The 26,333-nt window shown below is 38.1% G+C and overlaps 1 protein-coding gene across 1 annotated transcript in view; it reads right to left on the bottom strand.

The window, feature by feature from the left end:
- Window positions 1-26,333, bottom strand: part of LOC107566684 (E3 ubiquitin-protein ligase TRIP12) — a 65,877-nt gene that overhangs the window by 8,372 nt on the left and 31,172 nt on the right. Inside the window, exons 6-26 of the mRNA XM_016252196.1 lie at window positions 16,707-16,812; window positions 15,269-15,405; window positions 13,988-14,110; window positions 13,662-13,666; window positions 13,392-13,427; window positions 13,116-13,211; window positions 12,689-12,781; window positions 12,285-12,446; window positions 11,980-12,048; window positions 11,033-11,198; window positions 10,732-10,849; window positions 10,404-10,560; window positions 10,150-10,303; window positions 4,329-4,557; window positions 4,022-4,140; window positions 3,632-3,836; window positions 3,433-3,533; window positions 1,657-1,831; window positions 1,370-1,511; window positions 938-1,129; window positions 472-623 (exon numbers count right to left, since the gene is read on the bottom strand). Of these exons, the coding sequence (XP_016107682.1) occupies window positions 472-623; window positions 938-1,129; window positions 1,370-1,511; window positions 1,657-1,831; window positions 3,433-3,533; window positions 3,632-3,836; window positions 4,022-4,140; window positions 4,329-4,557; window positions 10,150-10,303; window positions 10,404-10,560; window positions 10,732-10,849; window positions 11,033-11,198; window positions 11,980-12,048; window positions 12,285-12,446; window positions 12,689-12,781; window positions 13,116-13,211; window positions 13,392-13,427; window positions 13,662-13,666; window positions 13,988-14,110; window positions 15,269-15,405; window positions 16,707-16,812 (2,737 nt within the window). The remainder of the gene's footprint in view (window positions 1-471; window positions 624-937; window positions 1,130-1,369; window positions 1,512-1,656; window positions 1,832-3,432; window positions 3,534-3,631; window positions 3,837-4,021; window positions 4,141-4,328; window positions 4,558-10,149; window positions 10,304-10,403; window positions 10,561-10,731; window positions 10,850-11,032; window positions 11,199-11,979; window positions 12,049-12,284; window positions 12,447-12,688; window positions 12,782-13,115; window positions 13,212-13,391; window positions 13,428-13,661; window positions 13,667-13,987; window positions 14,111-15,268; window positions 15,406-16,706; window positions 16,813-26,333) is intronic.

The following is a 26,333-nucleotide window of genomic DNA, read 5'->3' as shown; positions in this document are numbered from 1 at the left end:
TTTTGAAAAATTTAAAGAAAAATTTTTCAATTTTTTTTTTTTTTTTTTTTTTTGCACCCTCAGATTCCAGATTTTCAAATACAGAAGTCAACATTTGAAGTGGATCAAAACCTTTCATCATCAAAGTTGTCCTAAAACCAAAATGCATTCTTGTCTTAGGACAACTTTGATGAACTTTTTTGATCGACTTCAAATGTTGACTGCTGTAGTTGTATCTCAGCCAAATATTGTCCTATCATAAACCATACATCAATGGAAAGCTTATTTATTCAGCTTTCAGATGATGTATAAATCTCAATTTCAAAACACTGACCCTTTTAAACTGGTTTTGTGGTCCAGGGTTACATATAATCTTAGCTTTTGGTTTGAATCCATTATAATAAAAAAAAGTAGAAAGTAGAAAATGAAAGGAAAGATAAATGGATGTATTTACAACAAGAACATTAAAGAAGAGAGTACAGAGGGAATTACCTGCTTCCGTTGCCGTTCCCACTGGGAAAATCATGCACTTTAACAGGAAACTGTTCCATCTGACTAAGGCAGTTGTTCATCTTGTGCACCAATGCCAGCAGTGGGCCATTCTCCGTTGGGTCCAAACGTCCCAGAGGTTCCTGTCCTGGTATCTGAATCACATATAGCAAACAATGAGTCACACTGATCACACCAGTAACTACTACAAACAAACAGCCCAATTAACGTGTCAAATACATTCAGTGCTAAGGAAAAAGTGTAACACTGTTACAAAACCAAGTGAGTTGCCTTGCTGTCTCTATATAACATACATACATGTTCCTATAAATTTCAGTGTCAGAGATGCTTTGGGGTAGGCTGTGCCAATAGCTCAGCTAAAAGTAATTGATAGTATTTGGAGAAAAAGCAGGAAAATCAGCATTGTGAGGGACAGGAAGCTGTATGTGTTCATTCAAGTGTCACTAACCGGGCAGCCGAAGAACACATGCAGGAACCTCTTGATTCTCTCGTCTCTACTGATAGTGTCCCGTTCACTGTTTGATGTCAGATACAACAACAGCTGCTTCACAAGCCCACTGTGCTGGATCTCAAAGGAGGACACGTCTGATTCAGATACAATACTGCTCATTTCCTCTAGACACTCTACACCACTGTCAACCTGAAACATGCATAAAAACACAGTTTGAGAGAAAGAATACATTCCACCGGACAACAAAAACACAAATATGGTTTTCTTTCTAAACCATACACATTAAAAAGTGATAAACAGCATCATAAAGTGCTTCATAACATGCTTATTGCTTCTGTGATAAAACATTTAAATTAGGCAGCATGATCGAATCAGCATAATAACTTGCTTTATAATGGCTACAAATGCCAACTTTGTGTCTGGGGTTACCTGCAGGTTCAGTTGTTCTGTGGCAGTACAGAGTCTTTGCAGGACGTTCAGTGCAGGGTTGCTTCCATCCAAGCTCTCAGAATTAAAGTAACGCTCCACAAACTTGCAGGCTTGTTCTTTTATCCAAGCCTTTATCTTATCCCTAAAACGTCCAAAAAATGAACTATGGATATCAAAAGAACTTGTATTTTGCAACCTCTAAACTATAACCAAGAGTCTGAAGAATGACAGTGACAACCTAATTACATTATAAAAAAATCAGAACACAAATAAAGACGTAGCTTTACCTGTTGTTTGAAACAGAGTCCTTGGGCGGCACTCGTGCCAGACCACTGACCCCTGCAGTGCGCGAGGGCTCTGAGTTGGAGCTGTTTGTCTGAGTCCCCAGCTTACCCCAGGTCTTGGGATTCAAACTGGCCAGGAAAGAGGACTTGGGGGACTGTGTGGTTGTAGGACTCTTAGCTGTGGAGGAGATACGCAGAGTAAGGTAATAAAGCATTTACAACAGTCACAAGTGTAATAAAGCATACGCAATGGTCAAATAAAACAGGACACCAAAAAAGCAGCTGAACCTACTAGTGCTGTGTTCAAAATATCGATACGACGCCGTATCGTCACAGAGATTTGACGATACGAGTATCGATACAGCTGGCCCTGTATCGATATTGTGGCACGTGTGCAGCAGTGGACTGCGCTTAATTTGTTTAAAATTTTACAACGTTTAAAATTGAGTAGAAAAGTGCAAGGTTTCTAAAAAAGAATGAAAAGAGCATATATAGGCTACAACAAGGTTTAATCTGGCCGCAGAGGAACACAGCTGGGTTGTCTGATATAAAGAAACGTAATCCCCAAAACAGAGCTTCACACTTGCGCAATATGGAAATATCTGCTAAATGTGCTACTTATCTTTGTCAACCTGGCAACCCTGTATACGCGCTCTCTCTCCACTGTGGATAAACGTGCTTTCTTTCTGAAAACACTGGTTAGCTTGCAGTTTAGCGATCTCCACTTCAGTATTTTATTCTTAGAAAAGTGTGATTTATCAACTGTTCATTTACGACACAGAGAGAGAGAGAGAGAGAGAGGCTGTGTATGTATGAATTACCACCGTTTTGCCGCGTTTCTCAATTAACAGTAAAGCTGTGGCTTTAATTGCTTTAGAAACAATGATGCTACCAGCTCCTTGTCGAGAAAGATAATGTAGCTCTTGAGCGATTAAGCTATTTAGTTGATAAAACTGCGGGGCAGCGCTAAAAAGTTTGTTCCTGAGTGATCTGTGTGTGTGACTGCACTAAACTGCTTCTGTTTCACACAAATGCTGGCACATACGTGCATGTTCGGCTAGAGTCGCTTTGAACTTGTGCATCTTCGGAAGCGGAGCTGCGTGGAAAGTTACAAAAAATGTTGTGCACACCGCCACGCGAAACGACGTCGCGCGCACTCAAAGCGAACGCGTCGAGTATAAATCAGCCTTAAATCAGCCTTGAGAGTGTGTGCGTTAGATTAGAACTCTTCTAATTTTTTATTGTAGAGCGTGTTAATTTGTGCAATGATAACCTACCAGCAATGTAAATAATTTTTTTAAATATATTAGAATGAGTACATTACAATATACATTTATTAGAACAAGTAGATTAATATTTATGGGCTTAAAAACAAGATGCAAACAATCAGAATATTGTACCTGGTGGGGAGTGCACAATGTAAACATGAAACATACGCAATTACCTATAATTGTACTGTGGTACAGTTATGGAGGCCCTTCATAATGCAGAGATCAACTGCCTGCTCTGCCAATAGTTAGAAATGGCCCTATAGTAAGCAGTGTTTAATAAACAGCTGTTTTTCTAAATTCTGCTGAGGTGAAATTCAGTGCAGTCATGTATCGTGATATGTATCGTATCGTGGCCTCTGTATCGTGAGACGTATCGTATCGTGACTTTGCTGGTGATACACAGCCCTAGAACCTACAAAGCACTGAAAACTGTATGAATGTCTTTGTATTAGATAAGACATCAAGTACTTTTGGCACCACTGTAATTCTCAACACAAGGACTACGTACCCTGATTATCCACTTTGTCATCGTCTCTGGGTGGGGAGTACTTGGGACGCCTTGGTCCTCTTTTAGGAAGGCGCTTTCTTTTCAGAACATCACTCAACCTACTAGAGAACAGAGGGTTCAAACTTTAAATGGCAAGACATTAGCTACCAAGTCTGCAAACTCTAGATCAGTAACGGTGCGTGTGAGAGTGGCTCTATACCCCTGCGGACTGAGGTCCAGCGAGTCGTCCATGCTGTGCTGGAAACTGGGCGAGCCTAAGTCGGGTGTGATGTTAGAAGCTGCTGTAGTGGTTGCTGTGGTGATGGTGGTGGTGCAAAGACTAGCTGTGCCGCTGGTGCATGCTTTCGGAGGGCTGGTGAGGAACACCTCGGATTCAGCGAGGTTCTTTACCTGGTGCATAACACCTAAACAGAACAAGAGCGATAAAACAGCAGTGTTGGGTGTAATGCATTATTGTAATGAAATATATGTTTTTGCAGGGGATGAGTAATGTTGGAGACAACTTTTTGTTTTTCAGTAATCTTTGATTCTTTGAAGTAACTTCTGCAGAGGTTTGGTGTGAAGCTAATATAAAAACCAGATCCAGTACCTTCTCGCCTGAAATAAACACTGAACACATCTGGAAGCTTCTGCATGAGGATCTCAGCCATCTGCAGAGAGCCCACTACAATCTTCAGGTCCTGACTGGACAGCATGGAAGCTATGTGGCTACAGACAAAAGTTCAGGATTAGTAAAACCAAACAAATACTCTAACAAGCTTTGCATAAGCCATGTATCTTCACTTAAATGTAAAACTGAAATGGAAATAGGTGCACAAACGAACACCAGGACAGTGGTGATGATGATAATTAACATCTTCCTGCTTTCACACAGAGCTCTGCACTCACAGACTGACCTAGACACAGCATGGTTGCGTAGTACGTCTTTAAGCAGCTCTGCATCTGCGAAGTAGATGATCCGGAGGATGGCTCTAAGGCACTTGTGTCTGACGGCAGGCCCAGCTGAGGAGCTGTACACCTCATACAGAACCCCAAACAGAGTCTTTATGAAGCACTTGGCCAGCTCAGGGTCCTCTTTCATCAGCTGAGCACGTGCATCTTCTCGCCGCACCTCCAAGTGCCCTCCTGTGAAGACGGACACAGTTTTACACTATTTATTATTTTAAAACATTTTATTCTTGCTAAACATCCTTTATAATTTGGTAATGTGCCCCATTTATGGAAGTAAAATTAGATTGCCTGTTTATTGATTCCATTGCCAGTGTGTTTGCTTTCACACTGGTCATAATTATTTGACAGTAGAGGCTGCCCAATATATAATATTTGCTGATTAAATGGCACAGACAGTTGCTTTGTGGACTTTTTTCTTCAATTACACCAGAATTATTTGATTACTATGAATGGTTTTACTTATCTACACTTCCAAGTCTTTCACAAACTTTGGCCTTGGAGTACTGCATGTTTGCCGACAATATAAGAGGATAACATCAGTTTCAATGTTAAGATTTACAAGTTACAAAGTCAAGGATAGGCACATAATTTTTGCCTTAAGACTCATACACAGTGGGACGATTATCGCGCGTGCTTATCGCCGGCGTTTTTCGACGCGTCTTTTGTGTTCATACCCAAGCGATTTTTGCTGGCGATGCAAAGTGCAAATTCACTCCCTGACATTAGATGGCGCTTAATGAAAAACAAAAATACCCCGGTACACATCGATCTGCAATTCCTCTCCATAACAACTCCCTCTTATCGAGATTTTTGTAGTCGCTGTTGCGTTTGTCATAAAGCCCTTTGCGTTCAGACACCAATGAGACCAGCTGCTCTACATTCATCTTGCCTCGATGCATCTTCTTGTTTTACCGAAAATTCAGCAACTCCAGGCACGTGAACAAAAGCGCCAATCTCATTGGTCGGCCAGTTTTTAACACGGGCGTGTAAAACCAAAAAAACAAGCCAGAGGTGTTTTTTAATAAAATGACGCTTTTACACCTCGCGTATTGCGCGTCGGTGTGCACACTCACATTGGCGTCCTTTGTTTAGTCATGTTAAACGTCAGCGATAATCACACGCGATATTCGTCCCGGTGTGAACAAGCCTTTACTTTGTCATTTTGTATAAAAAGAGACGACTTTTGAATTGTACAGATCATATTTAGAGTTGAAGGCGATCCAAACAAACATGCACTCCAAAGAAGACATGCTGTGAAGTAGATCTTGTTAATCAAAATTTCATAATGTTAATGTCCACCAAGTTAATGTGACAAATGTTAATAGCTCATCTTGCTTCTGATCATCCAATCCCTTGCTTCAAAAGACAATTTCTAGTCTTTCTGTATTTCTTGTAGATTATATATATCATATATAAAAATAATAATAATATAGCATCAGTGTCAGTAGTGCCATGTGTTTTTATGCATTTTAATTTATCTTAATTACAAGTGCTGAAACAATACAATGCGGCATTATTTTACATTTTTCATTCATATTTATTTTATTGTTAATTACTTTGTGACATTTTCCAATTTTAGTTATTGATATCTGAAAAAAAATCCCTACATTTTTCACGGAATATTAAAGGCAGGGTTCCCACTCTTTCATGAACACCAGATTCAAAGACTTTTTCAAGCACCATTTATTTTATATCAATCACCTATCAAATTCACACCCCAGCATATGTAGTGTCATGAAAGACCTTACAGTACTTAACATTTCACTTACACTTAACATTTACATTAAACATTTCAGAGTAAAAATGTTTTGAATGTGTAGGTTTCATAAATTTAGACCGTTTTGAGCAGTTGTGTTCAAAGGGATTTAATGAAATCCATTGAAGTCAGTACTGGTAATATTCAAATTAAATTTCAAAAATTTATAAAATATGCATCAAATTGATTTTTGCTGTAGTTTTTGTACAAGATTTAAATTTGAAAGAATTTCTCAATTTTTAAATTAATAAAAAGTGGTTAAATGTTGTAATAACATGGTAAAAGCTGATAACATTACAAATTTGCACATTCACTCAAAAGATATGTTACTCATTAATAAATAAACTCAAGTCAAAATAATTTTGTAAATTACTTTATTGTAAATCCCATTTTTTCATCTTTGACCTAGAGCAGGGATCCTCAAACCTGGCCCACGAGATCCACTTTCCTGCAGAGTTTAGCTCTAACCCTAATCAAACACACCTGAGCATGCTAATAAATGTCTTCAGGATCATTCACAGGTAGCGGAGTTTGATCAGGGTTGGAGCTAAACTCTGCAGCGCATTGGACCTCCAGGGCAAGATTTGAGGAACCCTGACCTAGAGGAATGCAGCTGCTTAAACATGCAGCAGCTCAAAAAGTCAGTATTTTTTAAACCTTGTACATGTGCAAATCTGCAAAAAAAATATTAAGAAAAAAAAAATAGGACTTTCTATTTGCTTTTAAACTGTAAACGCTTTCAATAAGCCGTTTTTCCATTTTTTCCAAGTTCTACATTTTCTCCTTAGCTCCATGTTGCAGTAAGTTTTGGGAGTTCATTTTTAGTCCATCTCCTATTCTGAAAAGTCTGTCTTGCAGAGACTGACAAAAATGAGCTCCTAAAACTTCCTGCCAGATTCTGGAAGATCAATTCTTCTAACAGTGGTACAAGAGGATGTGGTGCTGGTCCTTCAAGAGTCACTCTCAACTTATCTGTCCATAAAGCCTATAAATATAGTCTTCATGTATTTCACAACACTTCAGCATGTTATTCTAATTAAGTGAGGGTCATTTTTTAGGATTTTTTACCCAAGCAAAGTCTCTGAGAATCTGACACGTTGTAATTCTGGAGACTGCAGGTAGGTTGCAGTTCTGGAAAATAGTGGCGCTAGAGACTAAATGCTTCCTGATGGTTTCACACCTAATTCTTCACATTAATTCTTAATTCTTTTGCAGTTAACGTTTGTCTTTTCTTCTTCACCGGTTTTTTTCTGACCCCGCTGTCCCAGTGAGCATTTTGCTGACCAATGGTCATGCCTTAACTTTGACATTTCTGTATTGCATTCGTTTTTAATATTTCTCATGGGGATTTAATAATTTTTGTCTTCTCAGTCGGAGTTAAATCTCTTTTTTTGGCTCATTTCAGCCATAAAAAAACCCTGCCTAATAATTCTGCACACCTTAAGGAGTTTTTCATTTCTAGCCTTCATGGACAATTATATACAGTATCACTTCTAAATTATTAAATACAAAAATAATAGTAGTTATTAAGATTGATGTGGTTTGGAATTGGTAAAATGTGCTTGGAAAAAAATATGATCAGAATATCAACGTGCCTAATAATTATGCACACACTGTAAGATGTGCTCCCTTTACACAGAGTGCCGCTATATCGCAAAATCGAAAGTGAAATTGAACAGCAAGCGCTTATTCAAATGCGATTTCAATACCCCGGATATTGATAGCGGCTCCCTGATGTGCGAAAATTATGGGGTTAAAGCAAAAAAAATCTTTTGACTGAATTTTTCCTCAGCCAAACCCCATTCCACAGCCATACCAGTCACACCCCCAGTTTAAGAGCAGTGTTTGTCGTCTTGTAATTAGGAGCGCTTATCCTCCTAATTTAAAAAATGTAGGAGGACCTTCTGATCAATAATCAAATTCTGATCAAGAATTAGCCTTCATAATATGAGCTGACATTTGACTCAAAGTGATTTCAGGGGCATTTTCTTTATAGCTTTGTAAATGCATTTTTCTAATTTTATTAAATGCATGCAGTGTTTCCTCTAGGATTTTTTCCAGCTGTGGTGGCAGGACTATTTCTCATGGACCACGCGTTTGCATTTCCATGTGGACGGAGATTTTTAAAAAAACGGGAGGAAAAACTCCTGTACGTGTGGACATGGCCTTATTTTAACTAAAAAAAGACAAGTAAATAGTAAATAATAAAATAAGAACAAATAAATTAATGACAATCAATAGCACAAACAAAAACAAGAAATGTTTTCAGTTAGGTCTAACTATAATCTATACTCGACTGTAAAATATCAGTGGATAGTCTTCATTGTATAATGAAAGGCAGCAGCAGGTTTATTTAGGCTGCGGTCTCTTTAAGACCTCATGCACGGATCTAATATACTGTTACACTCTCAGCTTTCTCTGATTCACTCTATGCTTCCTTTTTTTTTAGGAGCGCTTGTCCTCCTAATTAAAAAAATAAAAATAGGAGCACCTTCTGATCAATAATCCAAAATTCTGATAAAAAATTAGCCTAATACGAGCTGACATTTGACTCCTTAAAGTGACTTACAGGGGTATTTTCTTTTTACATTTTCAATGGCATCATTTTCATCTGTCAAATTTAAAAATGTATGTTTATAAGCTTTTTAAAATGTATATTTAAAACAATATAATAAGTAGAATAAGACCAATAAGTTACCAATCATTAGTTTGTAGGTACCTTTTCAGACATTTAATGAGGCTCAGAGGTGGCATGAGTGCAATTAAATTCATACATTCATGTGGAGATTAATGTTTTAAATATAACATTTTGAATACAGAAATATTAAATGATTTAAATGACTGAAATTATACGCTAATAATGAAACTAAATCCACCAGCAGGTGGCAGTAAGTCTCTGATTTTTATCACTGAATCATTCATTCAATTGATTCGTTTGAACAGCTGATTCATTCAGGAATGAAATCTTTATGTATGGGTAATCATGAATCACTGACTCACTAGATTCGTTCAAGAACGCACTTTCATTCATGAATGAAACTCGACTGTGTTTGCTTTTAGAGATGCACAGCGGCTCAGCTGTTACTATATTTGGAACTATTTTCGTTGATGCAATATATACAATAAGACAATAAGAATGTTTGCGGGAGCGTGACACACACGTTGCGGGAGTGGGCAGTAATGGTCAGAAATTCAGGGGGAGCGGGCTTAAGAAAACTGTCCCGCTCAGGTCTCTAGGCTGCGCGTCAACACACGTTTTTTTTTTCCGCGCTCCCCCATCTCCACCCCCAATCATTAGTGCCGCTTGTTCGGTCTTTGACAGAACATATAGGACAATTTTTTTAATAGCGCCATAAACAGAATTTATTTCAAATTTAATTCAAGCACTTTCAAGGACCTATGTTTGTTTTCAAGTACTTTCCAGGCCTTGAATCCATATGTCTGAAATTCTAGTACTTTCAAGAAGCGTGGGAACCCTGTAAAGGGTTAGTTCACCCAAAAATGAAAATTCTGTCATTAATTACCCTCATGTTGTTCTAAACCCCTAAAACCTTCGTTCATCTTCGGAACACAAATGAAGATATTTTTGATTTTCTACATTGTTTATGCTTTGAACGAAAACAACGTATCCGCGTGACGCAGCTGACACAGAACAGCATACACTGTTTACGTTCAGTGGATACTTTCCAAAATGGCACCAGGGTGATGTGGGGGAGACGAATTGTTGAATAAATTCGCTATTTTTTGTTTTCTTTGCGCACAAAACGTATTCTCGTAGCTTCGTAAAATTACGGTTGAACCACTGATGTCACATGGATTATTTTACCGATCTCCTTGCTACGTTTCTGGACCTGGATCGTGGTAATTACATTGCTGTCTATGAGAGGGTCAGAGAGCTCTCAGAATTAATCAAAAATATCTTAATTTGTGTTCTGAAGTAATTAATGACAGAATTTTCATTTTTGGGGTGAACTAACCCTTTAAATATAGTATAAGTGTGGGATGTGCACCTGTGTTGGGGTTGGCCAGAGGGTTGGGTTTTCTCTGAATGGCACGGGCAGTGCCAGTGTCTTCATTTATCTGCTGCATAGAGTTGAAGTCGATGGTGTAGACACGGCCGAGTGTCGACAGACTTATCTCGTCTTCTCCGTTCTGGTGTGCAGTCTAAGAAAAAGTGAGCAATTAAGATCAAATGGTGATTCTGAAATATTAACTGGTCTTCTGAATGCCACGTTAAACTACATCTGCACTGCGCTGAACATACTTCAATGATGCGGCTGTCAATGCGGTTGTACGGGTGCCACAGGCCTCTGTCATCTCTCCACTGCCAGATGGCGCCCTCTGTGGTCTGAGCACTACCTTTCTTTAGCATGGTGTCAACCGCAAAGATGCCCTCTCTGGGCAGACATGGCATCAGCTCACTACAGCATAGAGATAAAACAGTGATCAAACACTCTCATTACAGCAATGATGACAATTTTCATTTTGGAGTGAACTAATCCTTTAAGCTTCATAATTTCTCTGTTTACTCAGAGCATGTTAATCAGATGTCACTGACAGAACCACACAGATCGAGGAGAGGTTTCATATACCAGATGAGTGAGGTGAGTTCATAAAGCTCCTGGGGGCTTCTGGGAATGAGGTCAATCTGCTCTTGACAGCTCCCATTAGATGCGCCACAGAGCAGGAAACGCAGGGTCTCTGCTATATCTACAAACACACAAAACGCACAGTCACTCAATATACATTTACTTGAAGTTCATAAAACAGGCCACATATCGATCTTCATCTTGAATAAGTGCAAAACAAAATGCTCTTAAGAACCACATTCAGCGTTGCCATTTATTTCCTAATAAAAACAGGACTGCCTATTCGTGCATGTGAGTGACTTACTCTGTTTCATGAGCTGCACAGCCAGGCATGGGCAGTTGGAGCACATGAGAGAGAACATGCGCACTACCATGATGAACATGCCGGAGCTGAGCACGGGTGGAGTGAGCACCAGCAGCTGCTGGATGTTGGTCAGCAGGTCCCGTGACGCCACTTGCTGTAACAGGTTCTGTGACACAGTGACACACAGGTCAGCGGTTAATGAGGTCACACTAAATTATACATATTCTGTAGTGTTTAACTACGGAATTCTGAAATACTCTTTATGAGGAAATATGTATTTATATAATTACATAAATAAAAAACCTACATGCTGCCCATTTGTATGAAATATTAAAATTGAATCAGTTGAACTCACAAATTAAATTGCGGCTACCTAATAAATAATAAAGAGATGTAACAACAAACATTATCTGCTAAAATGCACTTTAAATGACTGGCCAGAAATGAGAATGAAAAGCAGAAAAAGGCTAATTTCACAGCAGGCAAGATGACTAAACACAACAAAAAAAAAAGCAGAGAAAAAAACTGGTGTTAACTTTTTTGTTAACACCCCCCACAATTCATTTTTAGAATATAAAAAAATGGATGTTCAAAATCTGTGGTTTTAACGAAAGCCCTGGAGCTGTGCAGTGTCCACCGGATGACGCAAAGCATTTTGCTGACAAACAAAAGCAGAGATCTGTGTACAGGTAAAACGGAAAAAAGAGTACACACTGTTGATTTAATATATATTATAACCGACAGTGTAACAATACAAAGCTGCTTTAAAGTAAAAAAACAAAAATCCACTCCTGAAACAGTAAGTGATAACTCATTAAGTGATTTATTTACTAATTATCCCCTTGAAATGAACCATTTAAACAAACAAATTTGCTAAAATTGATCAGACACAGGTTTAAGGTTAATAAGATTTGCCGTGTTTGTGTGTGCGAGTAATCATTTCTCACCTCCTCATGCTGAAAGTTGTCCACCAGCCTGGCAAAACAGAGACAAGTGCTTTCAACCGATTTTTTATCCTGAAAAACAAAAGTCATAATAAAAATGCTGATACACCTGAGGTAGACAGATTTTATTGTTTACACCCAAAGTACAGCATCTGAAAGTCAAACAGGTGTGATTCACACCAGTAACACTACGGCAAACATATCGCTTACTTCCTTGTGGGGTGTTTATGTTTGTGTTACACATCTAGACACGACAGCCGTGCATCTGCTCTTGTGAATGAGATCTCGGCTGTCTTTCAGCTCATCACCTGGTGTGTGAGTCTCTGAGTGAGCAGGGGCAGAGAGTCAGCGACGAAGTGAAACTCGTCCGTCGTGATGCTCTGGCAGCAGTTAGCAGCGATGGCTAATGCGTTCCTCTGAGCATTGATGCTGAAGAACTCCAAGTACAGCAAACAGTCAGCCAGACCTCCCTATAGACATTTTCAATAAAACAGCACAGCCTTAGTGGAATGTCATTTTCTGTAATAAATCAAATTGGGCCAACAGAACAGATTCCACATTCAAAGCACACCGGTGTCCACACATCTACTCTATTTTAATGCTTTGAAGTTTTTTTGTGATTATTAAATTTAATTCAGTTTGACTGGTGTCTTATCATATTGGTTGATCTAGTAATTAAGAAACACGACACTCAGAAAGCATCAGTACTCACAGCCTGTAAGATGGCTTTGCTGTGCCTCCGTGACAACATCTCCAGGGCAGTCAAAGCTTGCTCTGCCACATCGATAAACTGTATTACCTGAAGCTGTGGGCACAAGGGAAACATGGATTTGAGACAACATATACAAAGACACCTCTTTTTCATGACTGGCTAACTTCCTCATATACGAAATGTCAGACTCCCATCAAGATGGCAGACACTGAATATGTGAATGTAAGTGTAATACCTGACAGTGGTTGTGATGTTGTAACTTGTTTTTGCAACTTAGTTGGTAAAAAGTGAGCGGGGCAAAATTCGATGTCTATATTTATACTATTATTTCAAAAGAAAAACCTGCTTTCCTTGATATAGCACCTTTAATTATGCCATCCACATAATTGGCAGCCAGGTTTCAAAGGAATGGTGAGGTGCAATTTACCTTTTCCAGGAAGACAGGGATGGCGTCTACCACCACAGCCGAGGAGCGTGGCAGAGCCTCCATCATGTATGTGAGGGCGCGAGATGCATGATTCATCTGAGGAAAGGACACATGGGGTGAACAGTTATTACATTATTCTCTAATTTTAAGTGTCAAAATTGAATGACTGAATAGATGGTTGAAATCATTGCCATTCTCTGCAATCGGCTCGCACAATGTTCTGACTCTGCACGGACACATGCACCCACTCAAAGAAGTTCTCACAGAAATACTCACAATATCAAAATTATGCTCCATCTGTAATAGTGTGATCTGCAAAAAGAAGACAAGAAGAAAGTAGGATGTGAGGGTAAGAAGAGAAAGGCAAGAACAACCCAGGGTTTCTACAAGTTTTTTTAAATGTAAGGGTTTTTAAACAAAAAAGTTACATATAAAATGTTTGAATATTCAGTTAAATACTCCCTTCAACTAAAACATTATTTTTATCTACTAAAATTAGATGCCATTTGAATCAAAGTAACGTTGGTTAAAATGAACTGACATGACATTGACTAAACTGAAAGAATATTTTCATTAAAAGAAAAAAAAAACTATATAACAATAATAACAATATCACTGAAGATACAATTATATTATCTTCACAAATAACTAAACTTTATAAAAAAACACTGCAATGAAATGAATGAAATAACAGGTAGAGCACACATAGTTGCACTTTATTTTACAGTACGTGAACTTACATGTACTTACAGTGTACTTGGTGTACCTACCTAAGAAAGTACTGGTGATATAAGGTAACTACATGGGGTAGGGGTAGGTTCAGGGTTAGTACCTAGTTGTTACCTAGTAACTGTAATTACTAAAAGGAGTACATAGTATGTACATGAGTAACAGGACTACCGCACACATACCTTGCAGTCTTCCCATTTCAGAGTCATCTGATTCACTCTCTCCAGAGGTGGTCATGCCAACAGCTCCAGCCACTGAGCTAGACGCTTCACAGCAGAAAGAGAAAATGAGCATAGGAGGCCACAACATACAATAAAACATTTCATGCCGATATTAAGACAGTCATTGTGCTCTTAACTCATACGGTCATAGTATCGCATACAATCATGGCCGGACTTACCATTGGGCTTGAATGGGCTGCAGCCCAGGGGCCCCGCCTTAACCCGTTTACATTTGTTCAGTTATGTGCCAGTCAAAAATTATCAGTGGTGGACGAAGTACACAAATCAAGTACTTGAGTAAAAGTACAGATACGCATAATAAAATATTACTCCAGTAAATGTACTCCTTTTTCAATTTTACTCAAGTGAAAGTACAAAAGTACTCGGTTTTTTATGTACTCAAGTAAAAAAGTACTGATAGATAGATTTATTTAGCGATTTTATACAGGCTACTTAATTTTATTTTATATTAGCACATTTTTTATAATCCTGCTGCTCAAAATACCTGGGATTATCCCAAAATAACCACTATATGGAGTCGAGACATTTTTGTTGTTGATATGGACTACGTTGACGAGAGTCAGTACAGTGATGTAGTAATGTTCACTGTGAAGCTTACACTGCGATGTACCTGAGAGAAAACAGATTTGACCATCTGATTTTCACCAGTAAGAAAACAGTGTTTTAAAGCTTGTTGTTTTGCAGAACATCACAGTTATATATGACATTAGAATAAGGCCTGAAGTGAGAAAGAACATTTAATTATAATTATATTTTCATAATGATTTTTTTCTTCTCAAACCTTGTCTGTGGTGTAAAAACACCCCTGGCCAAATGCCCCCAGAGGGCATCAATTCCCACTTTGATAATTACTGTAGTTACCATGTTCTGTACATCACATCCTTTCTTTTTGCCGTCTCGTCTTGCTGTCTGACTCACACCTGAGAGATCACATCCTGTTTATTGTATTATAGTGACTATTTAATATTATATCTAAACTTTGACTAGGCTAGACATGTTGCCTATTAATTGTATACAGAATATGAACCTGAAAGCATATTTTAATTTTTGTGCATTTTGTGTTACTCCATAATAATGTTCTAGTTGAGGGCATTTGTAGTATAGGTATGGGGCCCAAACCTAACCTCAAGCCCAGGGGCATACAATGTATAGTAAAATCTCATTACACTGCTGCTCTTTTACCTGACGCCCCTTGTGGTGTCTCCTCTGTGCGCGCGGCCGATGAATTGGCCCCATCCTGGTTGTTGTCGGAGTCGGCCATTTTCTCCTGTCGGCGAGATTCGGCTGCTCCGCGCTTGCCCAGGCCTGAGCCTCGCCGACTAGAAAGAAAAAAAACAGGGAAAAAGAAAGACCAATATTCTCATTAAAATCCACACATACTACACTCAAATGATGCCAAACTATCAAAATACACTATTTACTTTAATAAAATGTCCATAGCCAAACAGCACAGAATCAATCCAACTTTAAAGTGTGTGAGCATTTAAAGCAAAAGACGACATAACTGTAGCACACACTAATAAGAAACAGAACGTTATCATCAGTGCAGATGCCAATATTATTAACATTTATCGTTCTTGGTGTGAATGGGACATTGTTAGGAATGGGGTGTTGTTAGCAATGACTCACTCATTTTATAAAAAGACTAACACATTGCAATGTTTTATAAAATAAAGCAACAATAACTGAATTTATTGATGTAATGAGGTGATGTGTGTGATATGTGATAAGTTTTTCACAATGGCTTTAAATTACACTTAGCCAATTATAATCAAGGTTTCCAAGCATTCAGAATAAAGTGAGAAAAAAGTTCTACTAGATAATCCAAAACGTTGCACCCAATTTCTTATGAGGATGAACTGGAAGTTCCAGTAAAGTAAGTAACCGAACAAAAGAATTCCATGTGACAAATTTGAACCCATTGCCAAATTTGTGTGGGGAAATCTTTCACCCTCAGGTGCCTGGATTTTGTAAACAGTAAAAACAGTAAATACGACCGCAACAAATACATTAGCAAGACTAGTATGGATTGCATCCTCAATGGATAATACAACTTTTAACAAACACTTTTAGTAGACAAAAACTCCATAAGAGTTCTGACAGTTGTAAAAATCAGAATATTTAGAAAGTTTATAAAATGCGTGCCATTGTAAAGACATTTTCATCCTCGAAAAAATGTAATATGGCTTTTACCCTAACTACAGCCTATTGAAGTGAAAGGGTATGTCTACAGACACTGTGAGCAGAGACTGTAGTATACACTGTAAGATTTAAGTGCTTAGCTTAAATGTGCAGTGTTCATAAGCAGCTGTTGAGATAGTATTGCCCAGTGAAACTAATAGAGGCTTGGACCCAGAAAACAGCTATGCTTTCGTCAGGACTTAGCAAGCGGATTGCCTTTCAAAGCATACTTCATTTGACAGCATGTGTAAAAACAGGGGCTCGATACATGCACACTAGAAAGACTCATATTTCTCCAGTATGTGCAATTTTTCTCCAAAGGAAATGAGCAATAAAATGTCATGCACAGCCAGTGGGGCACATACATGTATTGCTTAGCTTGTGCATGTTCTAGCTAAGTAGGCTGCTCTGGGGTTTGAAGAGGCTGGCGGTTCAGTACCTGGTGCTGGCGCAAGAGCCCGTGGTCTTCTGACGTGTGCTCCTCCGACAGCTGGGGAGCTCTGCTGGGGGAGACTCACTACGCTTCTTAGTGGACTTCCTCAAACCTAGAACGAGAAACATACAGCATTAAACTCAGAATAATCAGAACGAAGGGCAAAGAGTGAGACAGTTAAAGGATAGCAAGCCTAATTTAGAAGCCTGTCACAGAGAGATCACAGGAGAACAGTGTGTTTTAATCAATTGCACAGAGAACAGTATGCTACTTCCTCAGCAGGCTACAATGACACATCAGAAACAACAGAATTAAACCTTTAGTTTTTTACTTCAGACTGCTGAAGTAGGATGCTGTACTTTTGAGAGTTTGTGTCTGATTACTACTCAACGTCAACGTCAGGGTCAACGTGTAAATTCACCGAAATAACCATAACAACTGGATTAAAAGGGGTGGTGTCAACCTTGTATAATATGATCAACAGGCAAATATTGAGCATATAAACACTCGAATCTGACCATTTGCTTAAACAGATTTTTTAAAAATGCATCACTGCCCTTCGCATGTGCACAATGATTTACATCATACAAACATACGCATGTTCATTTATCTCTCTCATCTTACAAAGCGGTTAGTGGAGAAGACTAAATATTTACTAAATTTTTGTAAAAAAAATTTAACATACTGTTCTCATCTTTATTAGAGGTCAACCAATAGTGGTTTTTACCAATAATGATAACTAGGTTAGACTGCACAGACCGATAACCAATTAAAGGGCACCTATTATGCAAAATCCACTTTTACATGGTGTTTGGACATAAATGTGTGTTGACAGTGTGTGAACACAACCACCCTACAATGATAAAAATTCACCCACTCCTCATTTTTTAATCCCCTTTAAACCAAACCAGTCTCACTAGGCCTGCCGTTTTGATTCTCTATGCAATGTGACATCACATTGCATAGGGCCAGGCCACTGGGGCTGATTGACAGCCCTGCATTGCTATAGTTTCCGCCCTCAGCTAGTTGTGTTTGGTTGTATGCTGCCCTCCATTTTCTCCGCACTCGAGCAGCTGTAATGTCAACAATGTCTCGTTAGCAATCCCTGTGTTCTGTGTAGGGCTGGCTCGATACAACTTTTTCAGAACCAATACCGATATTTTTTAAATCAGTGTAGAACTTGTATACCTCAATGTGTAGGTCCATCATCACCCTTTTGAATGTTACACGCACAATCTACTAAATATAGACAGCTTCATTATAAAGAAAAAATAAACAAAAAAATATATAATCATCATCTATGACAAAAATACTATTATAAACTAGATTAACGGATAATCATGAGTGCACAATTTTATAAAATCCTAAACTTCTATTGAAAAAAAAAAAAACTATTTAGTGGGTAACAAATAAAAGTGAATAAGTGTAGGACTAAATCTGGTAGGCCTACACATTGCTCTTTGTATTGTTGTAAAATACATGAAATGAAAAAAGTCATATATTTATATATAAATATATTCTATAGTAGTCAACATTTGAAGTGAATCAAAACCTTTCATCAAGTTGTCTTAAAACCAAAACAATACCCGTTCTTGTCTTAGCACAACTTTGATTAACTATTTTGATCCACTTAAAATTTTGAATACTGTATAAATTAAAAGACATTTCTTTTAAATGTATAGCAGAGTAATGAGGCAGCAACATATGATAGATAAGACGAACAAGAAAGGCTATTAATAATCTCTCATTGCGCATAAGTATTACGATACTAAAGGCTCCAAATACAGAGCGGCTCAAAGCGATTAGGCGCATCCCGTGCGCAGAACGATGCGCTTGAAGCAACACGGGAGTCACAGCACACAGTTCCACATAGAGAAGTTCAAAGCACAAAGTTAAGAGATATTGATGCATAGTGTATTAAAGTTTATGGAGCCTTTTCTTTTAACGGGTTTAAATTTCAGTTACTGTGCTCGTGACGAGCAATTCATAGTGCTTTCTACTCCAGTCTTGTGATTAACCAGATATCAGGTAGAAATTTACACGATTTAGAAACAGCAAGAAACTCCAGCAAGATGAATCCTATTATGCAAAATCCACTTTTACATGGTGTTTGGACATAAATGTGTGTTGACAGTGTGTGAACACAACCACCCTACAATGATAAAAATTCACCCACTCCTCATTTTTTAATCCCCTTTAAACCAAACCAGTCTCACTAGGCCTGCCGTTTTGATTCTCTATGCAATGTGACATCACATTGCATAGGGCCAGGCCACTGGGGCTGATTGACAGCCCTGCATTGCTATAGTTTCCGCCCTCAGCTAGTTGTGTTTGGTTGTATGCTGCCCTCCATTTTCTCCGCACTCGAGCAGCTGTAATGTCAACAATGTCTCGTTAGCAATCCCTGTGTTCTGTGTAGGGCTGGCTCGATACAACTTTTTCAGAACCAATACCGATATTTTTTAAATCAGTGTAGAACTTGTATACCTCAATGTGTAGGTCCATCATCACCCTTTTGAATGTTACACGCACAATCTACTAAATATAGACAGCTTCATTATAAAGAAAAAATAAACAAAAAAATATATAATCATCATCTATGACAAAAATACTATTATAAACTAGATTAACGGATAATCATGAGTGCACAATTTTATAAAATCCTAAACTTCTATTGAAAAAAAAAAAAACTATTTAGTGGGTAACAAATAAAAGTGTAGGACTATAGGACTAAATCTGGTAGGCCTACACATTGCTCTTTGTATTGTTGTAAAATACATGAAATGAAAAAAGTCATATATTTATATATAAATATATTCTATAGTAGTCAACATTTGAAGTGAATCAAAACCTTTCATCAAGTTGTCTTAAAACCAAAACAATACCCGTTCTTGTCTTAGCACAACTTTGATTAACTATTTTGATCCACTTAAAATTTTGAATACTGTATAAATTAAAAGACATTTCTTTTAAATGTATAGCAGAGTAATGAGGCAGCAACATATGATAGATAAGACGAACAAGAAAGGCTATTAATAATCTCTCATTGCGCATAAGTATTACGATACTAAAGGCTCCAAATACAGAGCGGCTCAAAGCGATTAGGCGCATCCCGTGCGCAGAACGATGCGCTTGAAGCAACACGGGAGTCACAGCACACAGTTCCACAGAGAAGTTCAAAGCACAAAGTTAAGAGATATTGATGCATAGTGTATTAAAGTTTATGGAGCCTTTTCTTTTAACGGGTTTAAATTTCAGTTACTGTGCTCGTGACGAGCAATTCATAGTGCTTTCTACTCCAGTCTTGTGATTAACCAGATATCAGGTAGAAATTTACACGATTTAGAAACAGCAAGAAACTCCAGCAAGATGAATTCCTTTTATGCGAAACCATTTATCTTTATTTACAGATCAAGTATAACATTATGAACATTTAATCATTTTGGAGAGAGCTTCATCGTCTTGACTAACCGAACGCGACACGCAGTCTGAATGCAGGATGACAGACAGCCGCAGTGGAGAGAAGAGTTTACGTGAACTTGACTTTAATATTTATTTATCATTTGTACCTCACATTAAACTATTGAACAACTTCAGAACACTTTAAATAGTGCACGAAAACTTTATGGTGCTTTATAATGTTTTTGTGGCTTTCGTGGGGGTTAATAATAACAACACAGAATAGTATACGCACTTTAATAATGCAAAATAGTAACTTCATCTCTCATATATATATTTATATATATATATATTTATATATAATGTATGTCATATCCCTCTGAAATTAAAAGAATAATGCACATTGTAATTTCTATGAGTTAAGTCTATTTATTATCAAAACATTTGTCAGTAATACAGTTAAAATGGGGAAAATGTGTGAACGATTGCATTGCAGGCTAATTTAAGGTGTGCCCCTAAATTTCCTGCTTGTGCTCCTAAAAATTTTCAGTAAGGGGCTACAGTGCTCCTTGTAAAAATAGTTAGTCTGGAGCCCTGCTACCGGCTGTTTATTGCTGTAGGTATGCTACGCAGAGACGTATATGCAATGCCCTCTTCTGGAGAGGGGGCGGGAACATGCAGCTCATTTGCATTTAAAGTGATACACACCAAAACAGCTCTTTTTTTAGACACGCCCCCAAAATGACATTTTCCAGAGGTTATAATAAATTATCTGTGGGGTATTTTGAGCTGAAATGTCACAGACACATTCTGGGGACACCCAAGACCAATATTACATCTTGTAAAAATGGCATAATAGGTGCCCTTTAATAAACAATCTAATCAAAATAAAACATGCCGGTCACACACCGGACGAGAAGCACAGCACCACGTTGCGGCTATGTCAACTCATGGGTATCACATACCAGACGGGTCACGCTCAATTCAAGTGCCGGTCCGAAAAAGTTTATTTAGGGTGAAGTTATTATGTACATTAACAATTTGGGACATATATAATGTAATTTAATGGAAAACTATGTGAATGACACTGTTTCGTGGCAGGATTTTCTGTCGGCTGCATTTAAATGAGTGTTTGAAGTTTCACGTGTCAAAACAAACAACAAGTGCTGTTAGTAATTTCCACCTTTCGAGGCAGCTCTCGTACTGTATAATGGAAGCAGACCTTTCTCAGCCACTCCAGCAACGGACGCATCCCGGAAAACTATCGCATGGATTTTTGCTGATAACCGATATTTCCGCCAATCAACTATCGTGTTGATGAATCGGTCGACTTCTAATATAAACAGCCTTTTAATTAACAGAGTAGAATAATCATGGCTGATAGTAATAAATGCAAAAGTAAAAAAAAACAAAAAAAACAACAACAACTGGACGCAAGAACAGCTGTTAGCCTACTTCTTGCCCAACTGGTTAATGAAAACAAGGATATAATCAAAGGAAAATTTGGAGTTGGGATAACCTCCAAAACCAAAGGCGATACCTTTTTAAAAGGTCATAATTATCAAATGTTTACGTTCAAAGGCAGATTGCCGGCAACAGCCATTTTAGTATATTTGTGGCTTGGTCTTCGTGACTTAGGAGTCCTCTTCACTACTCCTAACGTTTCACAGATTTAGGAGCTATTTTTATTGCTAAAAGAAGACTGAAGTAGAAACATGCACCAATATCATCTAATAGACAACAGAAATTACAAAGAAATGTCAAGAGATAAATAGGATGGCATCTAGCTCATCATCTAGCTCTGACCTTTGGCCACTGCTCACAACAAGCACTTTACTACATACAGAACACCAGGGCTCTACAGTGCAACCATTTCAGTCGCATTTGAGACTGTGACATTTTTTTTAGGAGCACCAGTGCGACTGACCCGATCATCATCATACTTGTGATTGTGCTCAGGGGAGCTTCAAAGGTTTCTACGTGTTTTTGCAGCGTTGAGTAATGTGTCAGACATATCTCATGAATCCTTTCATAAGCAAAGTGTAGACAGGGTGTAACTAAGAGATTCATTGCGCAGTGTAGAGAGCTTTGTTGATTATAAATGTGCGATCGAGATGAACTAAGATGAGTGACAGCTTTTAATGATTTTTAAGGGAGTTTGTAAATGTGATACTGATTTAATACAATACAATTCAATAAACAAGAAGTTAATATTAAGTGACTTACATTGTCTGACTATAACACTATTGTCTGATTTTGCTCTATTTCGTCATCGAAAATAGTTTAAAACAAAGACACAGCGGAGCCGCTGCGCATCTCCATTCAAACACAGCGGTGTTTCGTTTATGAATGAACGGAGTTTTTAAACGTATCTAGTGAGTCAGTGATTCATGATTACCCATTCATAAAGACAGTCACTTGATTCATTCCTGAATGAATCAGCCGTTCGAACTAATCAATTGAATGAATGATTCGGTGATAAAAATCAGTGACTTGCCGCCACCTGCTGGCAGTTTTAATTTCATTTTTAAAGTATCTTTTCATTTATTTAAATCATTTAATATTTCTATATTCAATTGTATATTTAAAACATTAATTTCATCATGAATTTATGGATTTAATTGCACTCATTCCACTTCTGAGCCTCATTAAAAGTCTGAAAGTACACCAAGCAACTTTTTGTGTTCTTCTGTGCCACCTCTACAAATGAAATTTGTTAATACTGATTTCATTTGATTGGTAACTTATATTCCTTATTCTACTTGTTCTTATTCTGTCGTTTTAATAAAATATCATTTAAAGAATTTGACAAAAGATGACATACTTTTAATAAAGTTAGAGGAGTCAAATATCACCTCGTAATGGGAAGGCTACTTTTCGATAAAATTTTGGATTATTGATTAGAAGGTGCTCCTAAAATTTTGAACGTGCTCCTAAATTTTTTTAAGTTAGGAGCACAAGTGCTCCTAAAAAGAAAAGCGTAGAGCCCTGAACACGTTAAGGCAGTTTCCACAGAAACCAGGGCATTCTGCACATCATTTCATTAGCACTGTGTGTAAATTAAGTCACAATGTATCATCTACGCTTAACGCTGCCATCAGCTCCTCATCGGCCTTGTAGAAAATAATCGGTAAGAGGCATGCTCTCATTCTGACTAAGCCCGAAACATATGCCCAGTTCCAAAGCCTAGTGTGCAGCCTATGTAGGTAGCATCTTAAGTTATCATTTGAACATACTTCCTTTTGACCAAACCACCAAGACAAAAGTTTGCTGCAAAAATTCTGAGTGATTAATATTTTAATTTACATAAACAGCTGTTAATGTGTCTGTTCATGTTGGTCTGAACATTCTCATGCCATTAATGCGACAATTTTTATGGAGAGGTGGTGTAATCTCTTCATCGCACTGTGAAGAAAACTGGTCAACCAATAAGATTAGCGTGTTCACATGCCCAGAGTTGCTGCTCAATATTTTGCCAAGCAATAGTGTATAGCAGAAAAATTCAGAATTGGCTCTTGTACTCTTGCAATTGGTGTTGATTGATAAACACCATAGAGTAAATACAAAAATCTGACTGAATGCTTGAATTAGGGCTGTGACGGTCGCCGGTGGTCGGTTGCCACCAGCAGTAGTGCACGTGACATCACACAATCTATAAACAAGCATAATACAAAGCTTTGTATACAAGTGTAATAACAGCAAAGGTTGTTGTCTTATTTAGACTAAGTCTATGTTAATTCACAAATTACCTCAAACGCCATATGGCGTTTCCTTTAGATCATGCTTTAGATTGGCAGGTTTGAGCACAGGAAAATAGTTTATTCTGTATTCAGCAAATTAATTTCATGTTGAGCGATGGACCTTGTTGGAAACTAAATAATACAATCGCTGATCTGGAGCCATCTTTATTCATGTTACCCTTCCGCGTTCGTACAAGTGTCTTCAAGTTCCCGTGATCTCAAACACCCGGCTGGTCAAGTTTGAATTGGTGAATCTTTCTCCAAACTACCCAAATACAATTTATGAGACAGCGGTAAATGGAAGATGCTAAAAAGAAATGTGGAAACATACGCCGCGATTCCTATTCCACAGAGCGCGCGTGCAGACCAGGAGTTAACGCGCCCGCTTGCTTCGTTGTCGCACCGCGTCGCAACACAGCAGGTCGAGTCTGTCTACAGGACATTTGAACTTTGTCACAGTACATCATAAATAGGTTGAGGCATTAGTTTACTGTCGGGGATTTGTCATGTCGCGCCGCATCCAGTGTCATCACTGCTGATATAGCCTATTTTGTCGTGCCGCGCCGCTCGCATCCGGTGTATTTAACGTTCTTAAGGCTATTTTCTTATTTAACTATTATTTCTTTGATATTTAGGCTATTTATGTGTTTTGCAGGCTGCGTGTTCATTGACGGAAATGCAAATTTTTTTTTTTTAAAACACGCACGTGTGTTAAAGGGGCCCTATTATGCTCTTTTACAAAGTCTTGATTTTGTTTTGGGGGGTGTACTAGAACAGGCTCTCATACCATGTTGTTCGAAAAACACATTATTTTTCACATACTTTACATTACTACAACACCTCTCTCCCCAGTCTGGCATGAACAGCTCGAATAGTTCCTGTATCAACTGAAGGCCCGCCTTCTGAAATACGAAATGTGCTGTGATTGGTCAGCTGGGCCAGTGTGTGTTGTGATTGGCTCCACTCGGAGCCTGGTCAGGAAATGTCATGCCCCTTACCATAGCCGCCTGCGAGCTTCAGTGTAAATATTGCATTGTAGTCCAAACGAGCCGTTTGTTGTAGTTTTTGTGAAGTGATTTCTGTTAAATAAAATATCTCCTTTTGAAGTGGACTTTGAGCTTTGTAACTTTGCAGCTCTTTTTTATGCTCAAACAGCAACATCACAGACAAACGTAAGTTGAAAAGTGAAAGCATAATAGGACCCCTTTAATAGATGATCGAGCCTAATTTATTTATTTATAGATATAATATTCCAGCAAGTCTGCTTGATCAGTTACCAAAGAATGTTCAAATTATTCAATATACTCGGACTTAATGCTGACAACAATGAAACCACTTGAGAGAGAACGGTCAGGAGATTTATTTCTCAGCATAAAAGAGGATAATGGTACAAGAGGAATACCAAATTATTGTTTTAAGTGTGAAAATATAGCCAAAGTAACACGCCATTTTATCGCCATGACAAGCGGGTGTCAGAAAAGGAAGGATGTGCAAAAGTTTGTTTACAAGGGGAAACAGAGTTTGTGCTTTACAATAAGCACCACCTACTGGCAGAAAATAAGTTCAACCAGTCTGCTGGTTTTTACACATCCTCGGAACACAAATTAAGGTAGTTTTGATGAAATCCAAGAACTTTCTAACCCTGCATAGACAGAAATGCAACTGACATGTTCAAGGCCTAGAAAGGTAGTAAGCAAAACGTAACAATAGTCAATGTGACATCAGTGGCTCAACCATAATGTTATGAAGCTAGGAGAATACTTCTGAAAACAAAAATAACTTTATTCAACAATTTCTTCTCTTCTATATCAGTCTTCGATGCATGTATACGAGAATACCACGACACATGCTTGTGCATTCCTCAGCTTGTAAACAAGGCGCAGCACATCCGGGTTCTACATTAAAATGACGGCTCCTGTGTCAGCAGCATCACACGCATGCGTCGTGGTACTCCCGTGAACATGCGCCGAAGACTGACACGGAAGAGAGGAAACTTTGTGCACAGAAAGGGAATGAATAATTAATGAGGGTTAGTAATTAATGACAGAATTTACATTTTTGGGTGAGCTACTCTTTTAAGGCACTGATTTAAAAAAGGGGCCCTGCTTTGCTCCTGATAAGCTGATTGTTATCTTAAAAACAGCCAAGAAAAAAACAACCATGTAAAAAAAAAAAAAAAAAAAATTATATATATAATTTTTTACTTGATCTTAGTGCTGCATTCGATACTATAGATCATGACATACTCATAGATCGATTACAAAACTATACAGGTATTCAAGGGCAGGCTTTAAGATGGTTTAGATCCTACCTGTCCGATCGCTACCACCTTGTTCATTTAAATGGGGAGTCATCTCAATTATCACCAGTAAAATATGGAGTGCCACAAGGATCTGTCCTAGGTCCTCTGCTATTTTCGATATACATGTTGCCACTTGGTAATATTATTAGGAAATACGGGATTAGTTTCCACTGTTATGCCGAACTGAAAATT

This window comes from Sinocyclocheilus grahami, unplaced genomic scaffold (genome assembly GCF_001515645.1).
Source record: "Sinocyclocheilus grahami isolate Dianchi unplaced genomic scaffold, SAMN03320097.WGS_v1.1 scaffold1092.1, whole genome shotgun sequence".
NCBI lineage: Eukaryota > Metazoa > Chordata > Actinopteri > Cypriniformes > Cyprinidae > Sinocyclocheilus > Sinocyclocheilus grahami.
This window is presented reverse-complemented; position numbering and strand designations above follow the sequence as displayed.